The following is a 24,164-nucleotide window of genomic DNA, read 5'->3' as shown; positions in this document are numbered from 1 at the left end:
CCACCCACCCTCATTTCAGTTACATTTATTGCTATACGCCACACTCCAAGCCACACCTCCCTCCCAACTAGCCAATCAAATAACATACCTAATTATCCCTCACACTAACATAGTCAACCACACCCTAAACAACACATCCCAAACAGGTAACCACATCCTATACAACAACTCCCTCTCAACCATTATTTAACTCACTCATATTCAACAAACTATCTCACAACAAAACAATATGTCCTTTACTCCCACCAACCACCTTCTACAAACACTATTGCACACACTAGCCCTCTCTGCTCACCTCCTCCTATCCATGTTCTTCTCCTACCACACACAACTTTACATTACCTCACCACCACCATGGCAAACTGATTCCACTACCACTACCTCTATACCTAACCATTCCCCTCTACCATCATGTGACCTCGCATTCTCTCTGCCACCCACCTATCTGTATGGAAATACTACCTACAAACCTCAGCCACACTCGCCCAGTAGAGTCAACAAAACAGTCCACAAATTAACCAAACTCTATCTACACCTACTACAAAAACTCTCATGTTGCGGTGAAATTCACCCAAATCCAGGGCCCAATAATTGCAATAGCACATGCTCAACAAACCCCAATCCTCTATATATCAGACCTACCTCATCCCTCCTCCTTCTAAACATAAATATAAGGAGCATACTCAACAAATCTCATGATCTACATGCCCTACTAGCCCTATACAAACCTGACATTGTAGTACTAACTGAAACTTGGCTTAAGCCTGAACACCACAATAATAAAATTACTGCCCCTGGCTATGACATAATATGTAAAGATAGGTTAGGTAAAAAGGGAGGGGGATATAGCCATGTCCAATGGCAAGTGCAAGACATAGAATGGGAAGTCAAAGTCCAAGACATAGAACTAATTCTATTCAGACTAAAACTTAACCCCAACAAACAAATCATAATCGCTGGAGATTATATACCACTAGGCAACAACACTAGCATACTTGAAAATTTACTTAACTGGATGGCAGAAACCCATCCACAAGAAACCATACTTGCAGGTGACTTTAACATTGACTGGTCTGAATGCACCAGCCAAAATCCCCCACCTATATTAACCTCCATGGATTTACCTAAGTTATCACTACCCCTACAAGAACAGATAAAACCTTTAAATGACAGTCTATCTTGGACTGGATGCTAGTATCTGACCCCACTCTGGCCCATCTCTCAGGCTGTCTCCCTGACAGTCTGAGTGACCATCAAGCAACATACCTAATTAGGAATCGTCCCCACCTAGCAAATCAACCCACTCTCAGGGTCATACGAAACAAATAAACCTTTAGTGCTCAAGACATAATCAACTCACTAAAATACTGTATATGGACTCCTCTAAAGTATCTATCACTAGATTAAGCTGTAGTATACTTCAGCTCTACCTTAATAAACATCTTAAACTCCCATGCACTGCCCAGGACCACTAGAATTAAAACCAACCACGCACCATGGCTATCAAAAGACTCCAGGTCCTTAATGAAAGAATGAGACAAAGCCTGGTCACATTTTCACAAACACAAAACCCCTACCCTAAAACTGAAGTACCAGGAACTCAGTAACTGAGCCAAAAAACTAATAAAACTTGACTAAACTAACTATTATAAAATATTACAGGAAAAACACACCAACAACCCTCAAAAATTCTGTGCCTCAATAAATAACCTACCACACCCAGGAAAATCTACCACCCCTTCCCCACTATTGCCAAACAACCTAGACAACATCCCCACCCAATTTAACAAATACTTCACTGAAACTATCCAAACCCTAGCCAATACCCAAAGCACTAACACACACCCAAAAACAGCATCCCCCATTATTTCCAATACAAAAAAACAATACCCCCCGTTTCTCCCTAAACTCCTCAAAAAACTGAAACCAACAACACATGCAGTTGACAACCTACCAGCAGAATTCCTACAGATTACTGCAGAGGCCATAGCCTATCCCATGTCCACCCTCATCAACAGGTCTATAACTGAATGTAAAGTACTCCACTCATGGAAAATATCTCACATAATACCATTGCACAAAGGGAGCCATTCCCTTGAACTTACTAACTACTGCTCCATAGCAATACTATCACCTCTATCAAAAATTCTAGAGAGAGTAGTCCATTCACAGCTATTGCATTACCTCCTTAAGAACAACCTACTATCTTCTTCCCATAGCACTACCACAGCATTGCTGTCATTTTCCAACACTGTTAATAACCATAGAAACAATAGTCTGTTCGTATCCTCCATATTCTTAGACTTATCCAAAGCCTTTGATATGGTCAACCAAAGAATGCTCCTAGAAAGACTAGCCACTCTTAACATAAACTCATTCACTGTATCCTGGTTCAGTAACTATTTATCTAACCATCAACAAGCAGTACTACGGCAAAACCAACTGTCCCCCCTACTACCAGTAACCATAGGTGTCCCACAAGGATCCATTCTCGGCCCTCTGCTATTCTCATTATTTACTAACCAGATAGCATCATCCTCACCCACTGCTTCTATAGTTCAATACGCAGATGATACCACTATTCTATGTGCAGTACCCACCGTCAGCAAACTAAAAGCCATCACCCAAAGTAACTTTACCCTAGCAGAAGAATGGTTCACCAACATCAAACTTTTACTTAATCCCAAAAAAACTAAACGTATTCTCTTCAGCCCCAGTAGATCTCCTCCCATAGAGAATAATTTTACTATAATATCCAAAGACAATACTAGAATCACTCCAACATCGCAGACTAAGCTTCTAGGCATAGAAATTGACAATAATCTCATATTTGACATCCATATTGCCCAAACAATCAAGAAAGTTAACAAAAAGATTGGACTTCTTTATAGGAACCGCCAATTCATGACCAGGCACACCAAAGCCACCATAGCTAGAACCCATCTATTATCCATACTACTATATGCTCCCCCAATCTTAACTAACCTTCGCCACACAGAACTCACCAAAATGGAATCTTGCTACAACAAGATTGCCAGATTCGCTACTAAAGCCACTCACTGTCTAGCCCTTAGACAGCTCAACTGGCTTGAGTTCCCATGACTCCTCCTACTCAACCAACTTACCATTGCACATAAGCTCTACTACCATCCTATGAAAACTCTTGCCATGCAACAATTAATCCAGCCCTAAACCCCCTCCAAAAACCTAAGATCTAAACACCGGAACCACATAAATGTCATTAAACACAAAAATGAGGCTGGCAAATCCCTCCTTGCATGCTCCATTGCCAAAACCTGGAATACTCTACCAGATCACCTAACCTCAACATCCTCTCCTCACTTCTTCAAAAATCTCCTCAAAACCCACTACATACAAAACTGGCTATGTCTATGTCTCCCCCCAGGCTAAATCATAGCTACTCACTGCTACTGGGTTTCTCCCAACTATGTAATGTTGGCATGGTTCTCCACCTCCACTCTCTTTACCTTCAAACTGAGAAGAAAAAAAAACTCACTCATAGTTGCTATACACAATGCTATGTTACTAATGTATGCTCAACTGTAAAAGAACTGCTAATACTATTATATCTGGTCAATGCTTATTAACCTATTGTAAGTGGTTTCAACTTAAATGAGCTCCTGCATGACTTATCCTGTGAATGTATATTATGTGAATGTGTATGACTTATCCTGTGAATGTGTATCTATTGTAGTGTACTATTAGTAGAGCTTTTCTCCCCGGGTCTCCGCTGAAAATGGACCTGTGTCCAGTCGGACCTTCCCGGTAAACAAATCTAAAATAAAATAAATAAAATACATTTTATTCAGATTGTTTTATTGTATGCATAATATTCTCATCTTCTGGTGCAGTATGTAGGGGCACTTTCTGAGAAAATGGGATTTTTTTCCATGGCTAAGGCCAGTCATCGTGTGTTACTCCCACTTGCACATTTTCCTTAAATAAACATATCATATCAAGCCCATCTCTTCTTTTTTCACTTCTCTTGTCTGATATCTTTATATTTTAAGCATTCTCTTATTTTTTCATACTTCCTCATTTTTCTGCTGAACCTCAATGTTGTTTCCTTCCAGTGATGACTTAGCACATCTTGTAGAGGTATTTATCAGTGTATTATATGCTTTAAAATGCTCATCTCTGACCTGAAACTGATTTTGCAGCCTATCATACATTAATCTTCTTTCCTCTAATTCAAACTGCCCCATTCGACTGTTTGCTTCAAACTTCTCCCCGTTCTATTTGTATTTGCTTATATGTTACATTTTTAATCACTGTTTATTCACAAATTGTGTTATACACAGTTGATTTTCATATCACGTCCCCTAACTTTAGCCCCATTTCCCAATTCCATCTTAAAGTTCTCCAGATTGGTTCTCTTTACAGGGGCACTTCCTTTTCTTTCTATAATTTGGACTTCATACCCTCTTCATCAACCCGCGGTAGTGGTGCTGCGGTAGCATTGTCGCCTCACAACAAGACGTTGTCATGTTCGATTCTCAGCTAGAGCGTCTTCTGTGTGGAGGCATGCGTGAATGGGTGTGCCTTCGTTGAAGGTTGTGCGTCAGGGCTGGTAACTCGGCATGTAAAAATCCACTACCAAACATTAGCGGACTGGAGTTCCGCTGTGGTGACCCCTAACCGGGATAAGCTGAAAGACACAACAACAACAACCCTCTTCATGTAATCTGATCCACTATACCAGGTTAAATGTCACAATCTGAGAAGGGATATGTATCAATCCTCATCTCCTGTCTGTTGCTAGTATTAAAAGTTCCTGACTTGGGATTCTCTGTCGGTGTACCTCACCCTCATATTTCTGAATTAGACCGTGACAAGCGGTCTTTACCCTTGGGCTAAGGAGCCTTGATCCTCACCACTGTCTCCAGTAAGAGGGTGTCACTAAAAGCATGGATAGAAATACACAATTTTCCTTAAGAGTATACCAGACACAGGCTCCAAACTTGGGAGTGGACTTTATGCTTCACTCCAGGTCCCCAAATGAGTAGCCACACTAACAAATGCAGAGCACTGTGCCCCAGTTGTAGGTACTTGACACACTCACTCTTAGTCAAATTGCCTCAGTACTCTTCAAAAGGGGTTCATAGCTCATAGGTTAGTACTAGGCTAACTTCCCTTGTGGGCCATTTTAAGCCTAGCCAATTACCCCATGTGAGAATCAAACCCTGCACCTTGTGTCTGCAAGGTAAACACCCTAACCATTATGCCGTTCTCCCACTATATTGTGTAAAATAGATATTGATACAAATGGTAGCACTAGAGCAAGCGACTTAAACCTTAGCACGGATCTAAATAGGACGTGCTGGAGGGATAGATTTATCACTCAGAGACTCCCTATGCTGTGGAATAAAATCCCGGTCCATGTGAGGCAGAGCATCTCGCTGGCTCTGTTCAAGAGAAATCTTGACCTGTGGATGGGAGATCGTAGGTTTACCCTGGGAATCATCTCTGTGTCACTGCTGGACAGAGGCACAACAAACTAATGGGCACAGTATTTTTTCATATAAGGGGTGGCGTTAGCCACAAAAATTTGGGCTAGGCTTATAAATGCCTTAGGGCAGATAGCCTAGTATAAACCTATGAACCTATGAACCTATGTAACTCAAGCAGCAAGGCTTTTTGGAGTGCCCCAGGTGTTATTACACTAAGCATGAACACTCTCAAGTTATTAAAAATATTCACTGAATAACCAACCACAATGAGAAGTAGTAAAATATTTAATAATAAATAGAATTATTTAAAATATGTAAATACTGAATAACTGATTTAAATAAAGAAGAGAGCTTCATACATAGGACATATAAAAAACAACAAAGAAATATAGTTTTCACACTGATTTTAGAAAAAATCTAACTGTCTAGTTTTTTAGTTCCCTGACTATCTGAATAATTAATTGTCCCTATCTATTCTGAATAAATCAGCAAGGCAAGATTATACTCTTACTTCTGTAGGATGAGAAATAATACCACAATTCAGGGTGTTGTCTGTCTTCAGCAGCTGGACACAACTGAACTACTCAATAATTATTCAATAACTGAACTTTAACTGTCACAGAACATGCTTTTATAGCAGATTTTTTAAATAACTGACAGCTATTATTAGAATTCTATTCTTTCAGTTCAAACTTTTAAAAGCCAGCAGCTGTTGAAAGATTCTATTCTTTCAGCTCTGGCACCAAAGACATCACCCAGGTCAGCTGACTCTGCATAGCATACATTTAGAAAGCTCTCTAAAAGAAAACATACAGACTTAGTCACCCAGAAGAACACTGCTTGAATCAAACGTCTTATATAATCCAGAGTGATAATGGAAAAAAAATAAACTTAATAAACGTATTTACAAAATTATAGCTAGTACCATGCTGGCATATGTAACACAAGTTAATTTACAATTATTTACAAATCTTCAGCCAGTCATGCTAGCACAGAAAACAATATCTGATATCTTCACATAGACCTTTTATCTTTTCTACTAGTGGGTGGCCTTATCTCAGTGGTATATGCCTGATTACATGTATTACACATGGAAGGATAGTAGTCTGGATAGCCTGCACCTTACCTACCTTAGTGTATGCCTTATTGCACGTATTATGTGTGGAGGGATAATAGTCTGATTAGCGTGTACTTTAACTACCATAGTGTACTGTGTATGATTGATTACACGTATTACATGAGGAGGGATAATAGTCTGGATAGCCTGTACCTTACCTACCTTAGTGTATGCCTGATTACATGTATTATGTGTGGAGAGATAATAGTGTGGTTAGCCTGTAGCTTACCTACCATAGTGTACTGTGTATGAATGATTACACATATTACATGTGGAGGGATAATAGTCTGGATAGCCTGTATCCTACCAACTATAGTGTATGTCTGATTACATGTATTACATATGGAAGGATAATAGTCTGGATAACCTGTGCCTTATCTACCTTAGTGTATGCTCCTATTGCCACCATCTTTTAACAATGTGTCTATCCTTTTATATAAATTCTCCAGCTTTCTTATAAATGTTCCTTCATACCTGTGCCCTACTTCTAATCCAAGATATGAGGGATATTCTGCTTCTTTTATGTCTTTTATCGGACCTCTTCTTTTACCATCTCCTACTCTAATCAATTTATTTTATTTTTTTATTTAATTTGGTTTTGTTGACCAGGAAAGTTCACTGGGCTGAAACAGGCCCATTTTCAGTGGAGGCATGGTGAGAAAAGCTCCACAAACATAGTACAAGATAGTAGTCTTTAGTTAAACATAGATTACAAAGGATAAAACTTAAAACTCACTTGAAATGTTATACAATTTTTGTCTCATAGTAAAGTAAACATTACAAACTAAAAGAAAATTATTTTTGAGCAGACAAGACATACTTATTATTCACTTATAGTATTACAATTGTTGTTATCGCAGAATAAGTTGAATGAGCTAGAATGTGCTTTCAGGTAGCCTTCACAGGATATAGTCTAATCAGGTAATAGAGGATTGGGATGTAGTACATGAGCAGAGCCATTGAGTAGAAAGATATTGTTGTAGAGACTTTTTGAACAAGGAGGCACTACTAATGGTCCAAAGGACAGGTGAGAGAAGTATTCCAGAGTTTGGCTATGGTAAAAGAGTAGAGGTTTTGACCAGCAGAGAGGTTTGGCCTGTTCATTTGGATAAGAGATTGATTTTTGGATCTATTTGGTTGCTGAGGGAAGCAAGAGGTGGGCTTGCAAAAGGTTTATAGATAATTGTGTTGTAGATAGTTTTATCTATGTGAGATGTTGTTAGAGTTCTAACCATTTCAGGGATTGTAGTGAGTAGCAGTGATGGGATGAATATTTTGCATTAGTTACAAACTTGGCAAGTGTCCATCTTAGTTTTTTAAGTCAGATTAGATATTTGTTAGAATGGGTGCCCCATATAGGAGAGAAGGAAGAAGGAATGTTGAGGCCAGTATTTTTCTGGTACAGCAGTTTAAAAGTGTTTATGTCTATAAAGGGTGCCGAGTTTTTGGTAAGTTTTTTAATGTTGTTGTGGATATGCTGGTCAAATAATATAAGTTTTCATCTATGGTAACACCAAGTGAGCTTGGTATAGGGAACTAACTCTATGGCAGCTTTGTGAGAAGAGTAAATTATAAAATCAGATTTGTTGATAGTGGTATTTTTTTTTTTGGGGGGGGTGAAAAGAATGAGATTTGTTTTTTTTAGGGTTAAGAGCCAGATGGTTGTTGGTCATCCACAATTCAGTTATGGCGAAAGTGTTTATGGGTCTTAAACAGAGGTTCTGATTCTGAGAAGTCAGAACAGATGATTGTAGAATCATTTGCATATTGAACAACAGAACTGTGAGAGAGAGAGAGAGAGAGAGAGAGAGAGAGAGAGAGAGAGAGCACTGTGAAAGTTATTAATGAAAATGCTAAAGAGTAGAGGCCCTAAGATGGACCCTTGAGGGACACCAGTGGAAGCAGCCAGTAAAGGTGAGTAGGAGTGTAGCCATTTTTTTGATTGTTTTTTTTGATTGTTTTCTGTTTGTAAGATAGTTGGAAACCAGTCTAGAACATGAGTGGACATGCCTAGGTGTGGCAGTTTTGAGAGGAGCAGAGAATGGGAAATGATATCAAAGGCCTTTGAGAGATCAAGGGAGAGTGCAGAGACAAGTTTACCTTCATTACAGTCATGATTAACAGTGTTTAAGAAGGATAGGAGAGCAGTAGTTATGTTGTGTTCAGGCCAGAAACCATGTTGAGAAGTGGAAAGGAGTTGATTTTGGATTAGGTAATTCATAAGTTGGGTATGAATACATTTTTCCATAATTTTAGAGATGGGGGATAGTATGGCTATGGGACAGAAATTAGAGATGTCAGTGTTGTTACTGCCTTTGTGTACGGGGAGGATATAGGATTTTTTTCCAAATGGAGGGTACATAGGATTCTTGGATAGATCTGTTTATGAGAGTACTAATGGGATAACTTCTAGATCTAGCTAAAATTTGTAGATACTCCGGGGGTAAGTTGTCTGAGGCGGTGCTGCCAGGTTTGAGCTTTAGCAGAAGTTTAGTTATGGTGGTGGTGGGATAGGAGAGAAAGAAAAAAGGCTAGGATAAAGAGTTTATTGAGAGGTGCTGAGCTGGTATTGGGTTGTGAGTGTGATTAGTTTGAAGAAAAGTGGTGGTAAGTTTGGATATAGTCTATGTAAAATAGGAGTTGAAAAGTGTGGCTATTTTTGTTTGAGTTTTGTCAGGATTTGGGCATGGATTGCTCTTGGTGCCAGGGTTTAAAAGAGTGGAGACAGAGTTCCAATTTTTTTGGGATTTTGATTACAATTGTTTTGGAGATAAAGGTAGAAGTCTTTTTATCTTTTATAACTAGGCATTTTGTTAGATTACGGGACTGTTTATACAGCTGGAGAGCTAAGGTTTTTTTCTATTTTTCTGCCATTTTTTCCATTTTCTGTCTCTGGTAGTCATGAGTTTTTGGTATCCCTAGATAACCAGATAGCATGAATTGTTTTTATTCTCTTGTTTCGGAAAGTAGCCATTCTATTGAGTATACTTAGAAATATTGAATTGAAAAATTCGACTGCTTTGTCAAGGGGTAGAATTTTAGACTGCTCCAATCAATTTTTCTCAGTGTTTCATTAAAGTTTGTAAGGTTAAAGTTAGCTAGATTTCTAGTGAGTTTGTATTGATGTTGGCTTAATGTTGTGGGTGTATTGTGTATTATATTTGCAAGGTGATGGCCACTGATATTTCAAGGCAGAGTTCCAGCTGAGAAAATTTTGCTGGGTTCTGACACTAAAATCCAGTCTAGGCTGGAACCATTGTTGTTGTTTTTCTTGGGTGTGTTATACTAGTAATGATCTGAGTGAAGTTATAAAGATTAATGGGTACACTTTGTGAGGGGTTTGCATGGTCTAGCCAGTTTATGTTTACATGACCTAGAATTATTGTTTCATTGCGGATATTTGACATCTAAGCCCAGACCTTTGTACAGCAGTGAAAAAAGACAATCAGTAATCTGAGTTACGTAGGTTCATAGGTTCATAGGTAGGTAATACGCTATTGGTCCTAGGGCCTGTATAAGCCTAGCCAAAAAAGTACCCTGGCTTTTGCCACCCAAGAAAATTATTTTCCTGTGCCCCTGTCGAGCAGAGCCACATATTTTAGAATTATCATGATTGTCAAGATTATCATTATAATCAAGATTGTCTTATTGTGGTTTACAACATTTTCTGCAATCCTTAATACACACCAGCATCCGAGGTCTCTTAAAGAAGCAAATAATTGTACAACTATAAAGTATTCACATACATATACATTTCTGGAAAATATGCTTTGAATCACAGCAAACAAAGGAACACCACTATTACATGTTCAGTATACAATAAACTCACCTGGAGAAGTGTTAATTGTTTTGTTAGCGTGTGGCCAACTGAGTTAAATATTATCGTTTTTTTCTTCCGAATGAACTTGCATATATGTTTTGTCATTTTCTGCAAACAGCCTTGGCCTGTTATCTTTGCACAAACTAAAAAACACAATAGAGATTGTTAGACTTACAGTAATGACAGCCTTGGAAGGTAAGACAATCATGACTGATTAGCTAAGAGGACAAAACAAAATGGATTGTAAACTTTAATCTCAGCTACATACCTAAAGCTCCACAAATAAAACAATCTTTTTGTGCTCTTTAGTCAAATTTCTTCATAATACCACAGTCGCTAGTTCTTGGTCAAAATGACTGTCCTCACCCTTGAAATACTTTTGAGAACATAAAATAAATATGAACAACAAACAGAAGTATGCCAGATGAATGAAGTTCAAGTTATACAAAATACAATCTAACAGGTAAAAACAATCTCTACCCCCACATCTGACATGTATAAAACTTTAATAGAAAAACAATAAAAATCAAACAGTAAAAGGTAAGTACTTTTGCAGCTGAAGACCACTTCTTCAGACCATATTACTTCATACAAACTGCAGCACTGTTAAAAGTACAAGTTACCCAATCAGAACAATCAGATCACATGGCTACTCAGGAAGTGGTAGGGCAAAACCACTGATAAAACCATTTTAGAAAATATATAAAATCAATTCCCTAAGCCATGTGCTTGTAAAACTGCTTTGATAGAAAGATTATTATTCAAACCAGGAGGAGAATCAGCTTTTAATAAAATAATTCACCTAAGTTCAGCACATTCAGTAATTTTTCCGATATCCTTTCCTCTAACGGTATGTTCAGTGCACTCTAAAACAATACATTTAAAACAATGACCAGAGCTAAAATCAGATACATATTTAGCTAAAGCATTTGTAAGTTTTTTTGTTGCAAATGTCATGTAATAACATATAATAAATATAACATATAATATGATTATTTTAAAGAAATGTTTTAATAGAAATGAGAATGTCATTAACTATTTGTTGAATGTGATTGGATGGTTTTGAAATTAGTGTGTATTTAAAATAAAGGATGTGTAATATAAGGTTTTCTGATGAAGTTCCTGGTGATTAAAATGGGATGAAAGTGCTAATACACTGTTGTCGTGGTGTGTTCCTTTTTATCCTTTGGACCTGAGCAGTGTCTCCAAGAGTTGTGTGTCTGTAGTTATTGTTTCTTAGATTACTGTTTTTTTTGTTATTAGTTTTTTCATCAATGTGTCAACATGGCTTCATTGGGATCTGGAGGAGAAGGGAACATGAGTGTTTGTGTAGCTACACAGAGGGCTGGTATTAATGGTGAAGACTGGTTCAGTGATTTCAACCTAGATTTAAGTGTACATTCCATTCCATTGGATTTGCAAGTACTTTCATAAAGTTTTCAGCAGACATGTAACAACTTTAATATGGTCCTGAATAAGTTATGTCATTTGTTTGGGAATGTTGGTCTGTTTAAGAAAGATGGGCAGCATATTCATAGCTGCGGAAGTGTGTTATGGAACTGGGGTTTGTTTTGAATTTTGTTAATGAAAAGAATACTAACCCATTTAGCAGGGGAGATGACATTATAGACAATGATTCAATTAACAATATGGACCAGAACATTCAAAACATGCTGGAATGTAAGCCAGGCATTTATAAACTGCAAAAACTGATTTGCAAATATAAATCTCTTGAGTACGAAAACTTCTATTTGTATAGCTGTTTGGAGCTTCAAATTGTGCCATTGGGATTACGAGTTTACAGGTTCCCTAATGGCATAGCTTATCATGACAGTATTTTTAAAGAGCTGGCTGACTTATATAACAAAACAGGTTCAAAGGTGTTAAACAAGTTAAAAAGTCACAATGTTTCAATTTTCCACAAACTTAAAAGTGAGATAGAACAGATGGAATCTTGTAGTATTACTCATAAGTGCTTTGCATCTTGTAAGACATTTTACAATAACATAGGTAACAAACTGAAGAGACATATTGCTGCATTAATTACTAGGAAAACTAATAAGCTCACTTGTGATATTAATGTCTATAATAATCAAGCTTTCTTAATTAAAAATGTCCAGCCTGTGCCTAGCACCCACAATGCTGTACAAAATGTAGATAATGGGCTTGTATGCAGCAATGCAGTGTTTCTCAATTAGACAATTTTTCTACACCTTTAAGCAATGTTGGTTTGAAGTCCCAAAAACATTGGTAGAATTAGTACAGGTTATGTACAAGGACCCAGTGACTCAAGTACAAACAGTGTTTGGCCTCACTGAGGGGTTCCCAGTGGGAGTGGGTGTACACCAGGGTTCAGTTCTGAGCCCACTGCTGTTCATACTGGTAATGGACTACATCAGCAAACAGGTTGGAGGGGACAGATCAACAAAGCTGCTGTATGCAGACAATGTGGCAGTACAGGCAGACTCTGAGCTAGAACTTCAGCAAAGGATAGGAGAATGGAATGCAAATCTGAAGGCACATGGGATGAAACTAAGCACAGATAAGACAGTGATAATGGCAGCAGATTGGGAAAATCAGAAGAAGCTGAGAATGGAGATAGATGGGAAGATAGTGGAACAGGTAAACAGCTTCAAGTATCTGGGAGGGATGGTTGAGGAGAAGGGTAGTCTGAATGAAGAGGTCAAAGCTAGAATCAGAGGGGCTGCAGCCAACTGGCATAGAGTATCAGGTGTAGTCTTTGACAGAAGAATGCCAAAGAAGCTGAAAAGTAAGGTGTACAAGACAGTGGTGCGACCAGTACTACTGTATGGTACAGAAACATGGGCAATAAAGGAAGAACAGCTGAAGAAGCTAGAGGTGATGGAAATGAAGTGCCTGAGAAAGGTGGTAGGATGCACACTGCAGGACAGGCGAAGAAATGAGGACATAAGAGCAGAAGCCAAAGTAGCTCCAATTGCAGAAAAGATCAAAGAAAACAGATTACGATGGTATGGGCACATGTGTAGAAAAGCAGAAGACAATCTGGTGAGGGAGATTTGGGACAGACAGGAAGAAGGTAAGAGGAAGTGAGGGCATCCAGCAAAGAGATGGATGGATTGTGTGAAAGAAGATCTGCGACAGTCAGGCATGAGTGTTGATGAAGGCAGGAGAGTGGCACTGAATCAAGAGAGTTGGCGACAGTTAATACGATACCCCAACCTCATGTAAATGGGAAAAAGGGGGTGATGATGATGATGATTTAAGCAATGTTGCAAATATTAATAATTCTGTTGAGCAATGTAATATAGAGCCAATGTAAGAAACTGCTACAACTAATACAAATGTAACATCAAAGGCTGCTTAGTTTCAATTTGGTACCCAACCAAAAACTGAGGCTGTGGCAAAGAATGTTGTGTCCAATGCAAACAAAAGTAAGGGAATGGGAAAAGGCAAAGGACGTTGAATGATGTTAGCCCGATTTTTAATTTGTCTGGTCATGTATTTTCTGAAAAAGAAATGGATGTGTTAACAAAAGGTTTTTCATTTGTTCCTATTAATCAGGCTAAATACACTGAACTTATGGTTGATTTTAAATTATATGTTAGAAAATTGAATCTTAAGTATGTCTTAAATAATGTCAAAGATTGTAACATAGATGGATTAAATAGAAGGCCTAGTAAATGTAATCCAAGTTTAAATTTGACTTTAAATGCTTTTGCCAAGTCATGTGAAGCAGAATTGGATAACTTATGAAGAAACAAAGCCACAGTGAGGTAATTTTATTTGAACAAATCTCAAGCTGAGGCCCTTAAAACATTAAGATCTTACAAGCATCTTAGATATATGAAAGCTAATAAAGGGTGTGGAATGGTTGTTATGGAAGAAAAATGTTATAGGTCTGAGGTGTTACAACTTTTATCTGAACATTTGTTTTATGAGAAGGTTAACAAAAATGAGGTAATAAAAAGTGTTAAGAAAATAAACAAAGTATTTAAGCTTTTTAATCAAAAATACATTGACTTTGGTACATCTGAATTTCTTACTTTGGAAGAGTCAGATATAGGAAAAATTTCTGGTATTCCAGAAATTCATAAAAATTGCACTCATCCACCATTTAGACCTATTGTGTCCAGTCCAAGACATAAAACCATGACAATTTCTTACTATTTAGATAAAATTTTAAATCCAATAGTTCAGCAAAGTAAGTTTTTTATTAGAGATTCTTGATCTTTCCTTAATCAGTTGAGACTTTATCAATTTAAAGGTAATGAAAAATTGTTATGCACTGCTGAAATTGTTTTGTTTTATACTATAGACATTGAAGAAGGTGTTGAATTTATGAAAATCTATCTCAGTCAGGTTAGAAATACAGATATTATTACTAACAATTTGTGTCAGACTCTTATGAAATTAGTACTGTAAAATATTTTTTTCACTTTTGGAAATTAAATTTTTTGACAAAAATGGGAGTGGCTATGGGGCACATGTGGCACCCTCTCTTTCTAATAGTGTACTGTGTTGGTGAGAGCATGTTTATTTAGTCACCCATCCTTTATTTAAATATGTTAACTGGTATAGGAGGTTCATGGATGATTTGTTTTTTTGTTTGGGGAGGAAGCAAGAACGAATTTGAGATGTTTTTACAAGACATCAGTTTGAGCCTTTCATGGCTGAAATATACCAAAAAAGCCATTGGAGATACAGTTAATTGTTTAGATTTGGTTATTCAGATGGATTTGACTAATGGTTGTTTTCACAGTCATATATTTAAAAAAAGATACTTTTAGGAACAATTGCTTACATTTTTATAGTGGATACCCTAAGCACATGAAATTAAATTTATTTATTTATTTATTTTACATTTGTTGGCTGGGCAAGTCTAGCTGGATACATATCCATTTTCAGTAGAGGCTCAGGGAGATAAGCTCCAAGCATTAGTAAATTACAAAAGATTACAATAGTTAAAAAATGACTAAATTCAAATACAAAGAAATTAAAAAAGATTTAAGAGAATCAAAAATTGTTTCTGTGAATAATAGCTCGCAGGCTGTGCAAGGTTTAAATGTATTTAGAGGTCAGCTTATTAGGGATAGCTGCATTATTAGCAATGATGAATGGTTTAATTGCGAAGTTCAAACCATTATTGATTTATTTGTTGATAGAAGTTATCCTTTAAAAGATTTGTTATATATTGCAGAACAAGTTAAAAGACATGGAATTGATAAGTTCCCCCATTTTAAAAACTGGAATAGAATTTAATAAAGGCAAAGAAAATGTAGACAGTATTGATGACAGAGTTTTTGTGTTACCTACAGCTAGTTCGAATAATAATTGGACAATTAAAAATATAGTGAAATCTAACTGAAAATTATTACTGGCAACCCTGATTTAACCATGATTTTAGGTGAATAACCACATTTTGTTGTTAAGAAACCAGCTAACATTAAGACATTGTTGGAATTTCATTCAAACTGTAATGTTAAATTATATTTTATGAATGATGGTACTTTTGCCTGCGGGTCATGCAAACAATGCAGGTATATTAGTAACACCAGCATTTTGCATTTTCCCCATTTAGGTAAGAATTTTGAAGTTAAAGGCTTCTATAACTATAATAGTAAAAATATTGTTTACATTAGTGTGTGCAGTACTTGCCACAATTTTTATATAGGCAAAAATGTGAGACTCCTTAAAATTAGGATTTGTGAACATTTGAAAGCAATTAAGGATAAAGATAAGTTAAATGCATTAAGTAAACATAGCTTAATATGTGATGGATTTAGAAAATTTCATTTTTTTTGGTTTTGGAACATATATAAGAACTTAAGTTTACTAATGGGTGTAAAAAGTTATTGGAAACTAGGGAGTTAACATGGCAAATTTTGTTAAGGGCTGACAAAAGGTCAGGTTAGTCATAGCTCTCAGCCTCTTAATACAGCAACCAAAAACAAAAGTCATAGAGGGGGCAAATGTCCATAATTACTGACAAATCTGAAATATTCCTCTTTTCTTATGTACTTATAAACTGGCTAGAATAACAAATTTTATATTAGCACCCATTATTCTGATAAATATGGAATCTAACTCAAAAGTCTGTTATTATTAGTGTCAGCAATCATCATTAATTTAACCAAGAAAAAGGTTACAAGTTATAGCAAAACCCAGCCTCAAGGTACCATTTTATGAAACTTGCCAGAGCCCACAAACCAAGATGCTATAAGTCCTTAGGAAACAGCAGTGTGTCATACGGTACAAGACACTGAAACAACAAAGACAGGTTTATTTTCTAACCTGTTTTGTGACAATAAAATAACTCAAGCTGCAGTTCTATTTTTTCCAAAACTAAGATAATTGAACAATATATCTCAAAAGAGTCTCCTTCTCTCATATCTTTCAGCTTTTTTACTCAAAAATTCTGTGCAAAGCCAAACATAATTAGGAGACAAAGAGCCACTGTCATGGACAATTTTTAAATACTATTCTAATTTACTTAATAATTTGATAAGCAGGTTTCATCAGCATGCAATTCTGAACAATAAATTGCATGAAACGCTAATGAACGTTATTACTGATTGACTGTATTCCTCATTCACTTACCAGAAAATCAAAAACTGTACAAGGGGCAAGGCAATAATATGAGGCACCAATGAGGGGTGTAGACAGGAATTGACAAATTATACACAATGAAACCATATTGTACCCCTCTAAAATATATATGTTATAACAATGCAATGAATTACGTTGTTCCAACCATAGTGCACAGCCCATAAAATGTACAGCTCATGAGTTTGCACTGCAGTACCTTATCTGTTTTGGCTACTTCACATAGATCGACTTTTGGTTATACTGCTGCACTATAGCAAGTCTCTGAGAATGAAAAGATGACTTCACTTAGAAGGCAATACTGTGATGAGCTTCTTTGCCATCATGACAGCCAGTCTCACAGATGTTCAATAACACCAGTGCTGGCATTAAGTACCATATATCTGTGACACATCACAGCAGCCAGGCCCAGAGTTTCAGTCACACCATTGCCAGTGTTCAGCATCATGACTGTGTGTTACATTATGGTCATTAGTACCACAGATCCATTTAGACAACTGATGTGTACCACTAACAAGCCTCTATGCCACAAAAAGAAAGGCGGTCTACACAGTAACATTCATCTCTTGCATTCAGGCAAGCTAGACCAGCATATACAGTATATTCTAACAATCTATCCATGACCATATTAACAACATTAATGCATCTAAACCCACCACAATTATCACCTCTGAATTCACAGACTTTAAAAAGATAAACTTATTAAAACTGTATGATAAGATGTCAAATCTCAGATGCAAAATTTCCAAACCCCATGTAGCCCCACCTGTCACTTATGCCAATGAAATTTAATCCATCCAAAGAAGCAGCATAAACCAAGCTGTAGCAGTCATTACCAAATATACTGAGGAACATTAAAATAAACCATCTTGGTGGAATACAACATTGATAGGCTACACAATAAAAGAAAAATGAAGATGTATATAGGTTCAAAAGTGTTTACTAGGGTAATGACCACAAGGAAATATTTAAGCTAGCAATGCATCCTAAATCTTTGACAAAGTTCTTGTAACATTGATAAGTTATAGCAGGGGCTTGGGAGATGAAACATTTACAAGCAGGGGCCTGAGAGATGGACCATTTACAAGCTGCCTGTGTCGATTACAGACACAGATGCCAAACCAGAGACAGTTACACTTGAATTGGGTAAGGAAGGAACACTGCTTCACATGGATGGGGAGCCTGCTGCAGAGAAGGGATAGTCTCTGGGATACATACCTGTCCCTCCAGGTGGTCCTGTTCATAACACAGTCAATGTTTAAATCTTTAGAACAGGTAATTCTAGTGGTGTTTGTTTTGCAGATATGCAGGAGGTCCATCAGTGTGGGACCTGACAATGCCTTGTATGCCAAGAGCAGATCTGCCCTCAAAAGCCTGTAGAAGACAGAATACAGGGAAAGGTTCTTGAGGCAGTCTGCATAGGACATTTTATTTATGCCCTGTATTCTTTTAGTGAGAAACCTCTGTGGATGTTCCACTTGTTGGATATGTCTGGTTAGGTACATACCAAAGGGGTCATTGTACTCAGTGTCAGGACTGATGAATGCTGAATACAGTGGAGCAATTATATCCTTGGACCAAAATGCCATTCCTTTGTTTATAATTTGTACAACACAGAATTAGTTTTCTTCACTCATAAAATAAAATAAAAATGCTGTAGAGGTGGAATAATAATTTAATAAAAAGTACATAAAACACAAATATACACATGGTAAGCGCTTTCGCATGAAAATATTTCTTCAGACCATGAAAATACATAATATGAGCATGTCTTATATACTTGGTCACAGCATCATTAATTGACATATTATTTAGCACAAAAAGGTCTCCTTAGTTTAAGTTTAGGTCTTAAAGAGACCTTACCATTTAGCCCCTTATTCCTATCTGCTTGCAAATTTAAAATCCAGTATAGTTCCCTATTCTCTGTAATAGACCAAATATCACCTAGTTTTCGATCTGTAGCAATGGTCTCTATAACTTTAAACTTAAACGTATGCTCAATGCCCATATCCCTAACATGCTTGGTTAATTAATGATGCTGAGACTGAAGAATTTTATTGGATGTGGGAAAGTATATAACACATGCTCATATTGTGTATTTTCATGGTCTGAAGAAGCATTTTTGTGTGAAAGCACTTACCGTGTGTATATTTGTGTTTTATGTACTTTTTATTAAATTATTATTCCGCATCTACATCATTTTTCTTTTATTTTATGAGTATTTTGTTTTGGAGATATTGCTGGTGTGTTCCACTGGTTTTGTTTCTATTTTTTTTTCACTACTGTAGATTCAAAGATGGTTAAAGGTTACATAAAAAAGCTCAAACCTTCACAAAGAGGTGCTGGATTTATTTTTCAAACTGCAAGTAAGCACTTTCGTTCCAAAAAGCATTTACAAGAAACTTCATCAGACAATTACAAAAAAATGACTGCCTGGTTAAATACTTTTAAAGCACGACATCACTTCCTGACTCATATTTAAAAGCACAGTGTCTTACTTACACTTAAAATAAGTGATTTAAAAACATATACATTAAGAAAAAGTGAAACATGTAAATGTGCATGAATAAAAACATGAACTTTGACATTAAAAACTATGAAGTATTTTAAAAAACAAACACAAAAAATGTGTATTCATACTATTTACATACATATGAAGTTTCTGACTTAATAATCCTTTAGAAAATGCATGCTATCACAAAGCACATTTTTCTACTAACTTTCTATGGTTATAACAGCAATATTTTAAACTTTTTCCTTGCTGTGACTTCTCTAAGTTGAAGCCGCTATGTAATGACAGACATCAGAGTTTCAAACTTCATGCCCTTCAGAAAAATGTGTACTAGAGCAAAACGCATTATTCTAGCAACTTTACCTATATAACAATACATATTTTACACTTTGTCCCTGAAGTTATTCCTCCCTAACTTGAAATCACTAGATAATGAGATAGACATTTTGAGTTTCAGACTTTATATCCTTCATAGTATTTACATACATATGAAATTCTCACAAAAATTAACTACTATAAATAAGTCTATCTGAGCTGGCAGATCTGGTTGGATTCAATACACTGACCTGGACTAAATGACAGCACATCTATAGTCAGTATTTTAAAACTGAAATCCCTGAATAGATAGAATTTGGCTACCTTAAGAGAGTCATAGTTACTCCCGCTGTTTACCTGTGCTTCATTTAATTTCTTCACTTTGACATTCAGAGCACGAGGCAGAAATCACATTGCGTCAACACCCATCTCGGGTCTTTGAGATGCTTTGTTTTAATTAAACAGTCTCATCTAGCACCTATCAACTATACAGTGGATATCATGCCGTCTGATCAAATGAGCCTCAGGATACATTTGTGCATGCTGTGCACAACTGATACACTATCACTGCAGTATTTGAAATACTGGGATATCCAGCAATGCATGACCAACAACTGCTGAAACAAACTAAAAAGGGGGCATTGGAAAATATCAATAATTTGCTGAAATTAGGCATTCATTTGTTAAAAAAATAATTCACTAATATTAGTCCCAGTCAATTTTGTCTTGGTCCTGAACTTATTTAGTTAAATGACATACCAAGGTGAGCCCACATGCAAAAGCACATCATCATCATCTTCCTAAAGCCTCCAAACCTAGCATTTACCATGCAATGCAACAAAATCTCTTATCAGCTGGAAAGGAAGGTAATTTAGAAACTGGCTACTGCATCTTGACCCAGCTAACAAGTGCACTGATCTTATTATGACAATATTTCTAGCATTTTACTCTCCTTTCTCTCTCTCTCTCTCTCTCTCTCTCTCTCTCTCTCTCTCTCTCCCTTTATATTTTTGTAAAAGTATAGAGATGTATTTTATTTCTTTACATAATATACCATTTGTCTCCATTGTCTGCTATAGGAAGTAGCTCATTATCATATTTAAATCCTTAATTGACTTGACTAACTGAGAAACATTTGGTACATGATAGTTTATTCATATCCTCTGAAAATCTAATTCAAAAGTAACTGAAGTAATGCAGAAAAACTGGTTTTAATATGCCCTTTTCTTCCTCCACCCCCACCCACTTGCATAAATGCACACTTGCACACGTGCACATTCTCACATATGTACATTCATTCATTTGCTTGGACACATACTCGCACTTGTACATGCACAAGAGTAATCCGGGGAATTGCAATATTCATTTGTCTTTTACATCTTTTTTGAATGTGAGTATAAGTAAAACATCCACACATTCTAGTCCCTATGCACACACTAGTGAGTCATTTCAAATGATCTTGCCCAAACCTCCTTGTTAAGGCTGGGGTGTACTATACAGTAAACTTTGATGGCTATACATAGCAATTCTGACATTGTGTATCCTGGAGTAGGGGGATAAAGCCAAACTACTGCAACCTCAGATTTAGTATGTATTCCCTTAGCTGTACCCTTTTGGCAGTTATGGTATGCATAATAACAAACTGAAAAAAGAAAATGTACAATTAAATTATATGATTTATATAATTCTTAGCTCTTGTCTGATGGAGCCAGAAGGGACAACAACAACAAAAAAAAAAACATTTAGGGAGTCATACTTAAAACAGTAATAAAAAATCCTAACACTATGCTTTCCCTTTAAGTGAAAAGGGTGGAAAACTTTAACAGGTACTGAAGGTTGTGTATTGTGGTAAATAGATGGAGTGAAAATAGTGCTGCATAAAGTAAAGTGATATCAGAAGCTGGGTTGATGATGACATGATAAAATTGGTGTTAACAAATGGAAGGTCTTAGGACAAGTTTCTCTGGGTCCGAATTTTAAACTCTGGGATTGCCCTTTAAAGCTGTCTGTGTTGCACTGGAGATGAGGCACATCAAGGCATTGGAAAAAGACTATCGAGTGGCCAGCTGTGAGTCCACAGTTTTCTTGTCCTCAGCAGACATTGACCCAGAGAAACAGATATGGAAAACTGTTTGGTAAAATCTCTCTGAAATCTTGTCATATGTGCCAAATATGTGCCAAGCTACTACCATGGAATCCATTCACAGGCCTTTACTCCAATGTGGGTGATCTTTCAATATAATAAGAAATGAATATGGCTTATGTAGCATTGGTTTAGCCACATAGTCTCCTTCCAAGCCTGCTGAAAAAAATTAAGCCTACCATCTCATCCATGGGAGGGACCATCCAAGAAGTAGCTGAGCCTAATCTGAAGGCCTTAAGAAACACTGATTCCTTCTGAGATGGGGCTTTGAAAGTTCAACTGCCTTTCTGTCTCAAACGTTTGAGGATTTCTATAAATGAGACATCCTCAAAAGTTGATCTGAGGACTCTTCTCCTTCATCAAAATCTGTCTCTTCAGTAAGAGGCTCTTGTGTGGATTTGACATGCCTCCCTTGCATGTATCTGAGGTACCTCAACAGTGGGAGTCACTAGACAGAACTCAGAAAAAAGAGAGGAGTCCTGAATATGAACCATCTCTAGGCTCAACTGAACTGGCTGTCCCAATGGGTTAGGAAGAGCAGGATCAGGACCCAGGATGTTATGCTGGAGGACAGGTGGAGCTGAAAGCATACAGGAGGTCTGTTAACAAAAAAAGGAATGCTGTCTCTTGACCTCCTTGAAAGCTGACAATGAAAGGGATCCCAAACCCATCACAGTAGGATCTGAGGTATTCAAACCAGATGGGTCTTGGTATTCAACTTGGCTCTCCTCTGAAGCTGACATTAGAGCAGAGCTATCAAGCACCAAAACTCCGATAGGATGAGATGCCTCTGACAATTTTGGGGTCAATCCCCTACCCCTGGATTAGATGCTTCAGCTCTGAGAACCCTCAGGATCCGAGGACTCAATACCAAAAGGATCAGAGATGTTGCAGGAGTGCAGGATGAACAAGTCTTCAGATTTGACAAGGACAACCCTTAGGGGATGCTTGTATCCAAAATCCCCAAACCTGGAATGACCACAGCTAGGGGGTGAAGGGCCAAACCTCAAAGGTCTGATAGGGGTCAGATCCAGAAGGACCAACAACTAAATTTAGGTCCTGAGGAACTTCCACATCATCCTCTCTGCATCTGCTTCTTTTAGGTTTATAGGTGTTTACTAGGCTAATGACCACAAGGGTCTTTTTAAGCCTAGACATGCACCCCAAATTTTTGACAAGTTCTGGTACCCTTGATAAATGTAAGCAGGGACTTGGGAAGTGAAACATTTACAAGCAGGGACTTGAGAGATAAACCATTTACAAGTTGCTTGTGTCCATTAGAGACATGGTGCCAAACCAGGGATGAAGTTCCTGCACCCATCCAATTGTCTAAGTTACACTTGAATTGGGTTAGGGAGGAACTCTGCTTCACATGGATGAGGAGCCTGTTCCAGAGAATGGATAGTCTCTAGGATATATGCCTGTCTCTCTAGCAGGTACTATTTATATCACAGGCAAGGCTTAAGTCTTTAGAATGGGTAATTCTGGAGCTTTTTTTTTGTGAATAGGCAGAAGGTCCATCAGAGTGAGGTCCAGCTTTTTGCCTCGTATTTTTTAGTCTGTTTTGCATAAAATTTTGATTTTATGGCAAATCACTGAGTATTAAAGTAAAAAAATAATAACAGGTGTTTGAGTTACAGACTTCATACTCTTCAGAAAATTCATGCTAATTCATACTCTGTTATTCTATTAGCTTTCTAAGTTTGTAGGAACAATATTTTAAAATTGTCCCTATTTTGGGGCCTTTGTCCCCCCATTATATATGGCTTTGTCCAGATTTCTTGGTCTTAGAGGTTGAGAGGCATGGTGAGGTCTGACAATGCCTCGCATGCCAGGCATAGATTTCCCCACAACAGCCTGTAGACAGAATACAGGGATAGGGCTCTGAGTACAAGGCATGTTACTTACTCCCTATATTATGTTAGTGAAGAATGTGAGGAACTTGTATTGAAGTTCCAGTTGTTGGATATGCCTGGTAAGGTACATACCAAAGGGGGCATGGTATTCAATGATAGGTCTGATGAATGTTGAATATAGTGGAACAATGACCTTCTTGCACCTAGACAGCATACCTTTGTTTATAAGTTGCACAACGTAGAATGATTTTTTTCACTACTGTAGATACATTATGGTCAAAGGCTTGATTACTGTCTATGTGTGTCCCCAGGACTCTGAATACTGGGCCAGCTCTTAGGGGAGTG

General features: G+C 37.2%; 1 protein-coding gene across 1 annotated transcript in view; it reads right to left on the bottom strand.

The window, feature by feature from the left end:
- Window positions 1-24,164, bottom strand: part of LOC122798682 — a 1,155,618-nt gene that overhangs the window by 1,117,631 nt on the left and 13,823 nt on the right. Inside the window, exon 2 of the mRNA XM_044067774.1 lies at window positions 10,418-10,551. Within this exon, the coding sequence (XP_043923709.1) occupies window positions 10,418-10,551 (134 nt within the window). The remainder of the gene's footprint in view (window positions 1-10,417; window positions 10,552-24,164) is intronic.

The sequence above is a fragment of the Protopterus annectens genome, chromosome 3.part1 (assembly GCF_019279795.1).
Source record: "Protopterus annectens isolate FY-2018-M chromosome 3.part1, PAN1.0, whole genome shotgun sequence".
Classification (NCBI taxonomy): Eukaryota; Metazoa; Chordata; order Ceratodontiformes; family Protopteridae; genus Protopterus; species Protopterus annectens.
This window is presented reverse-complemented; position numbering and strand designations above follow the sequence as displayed.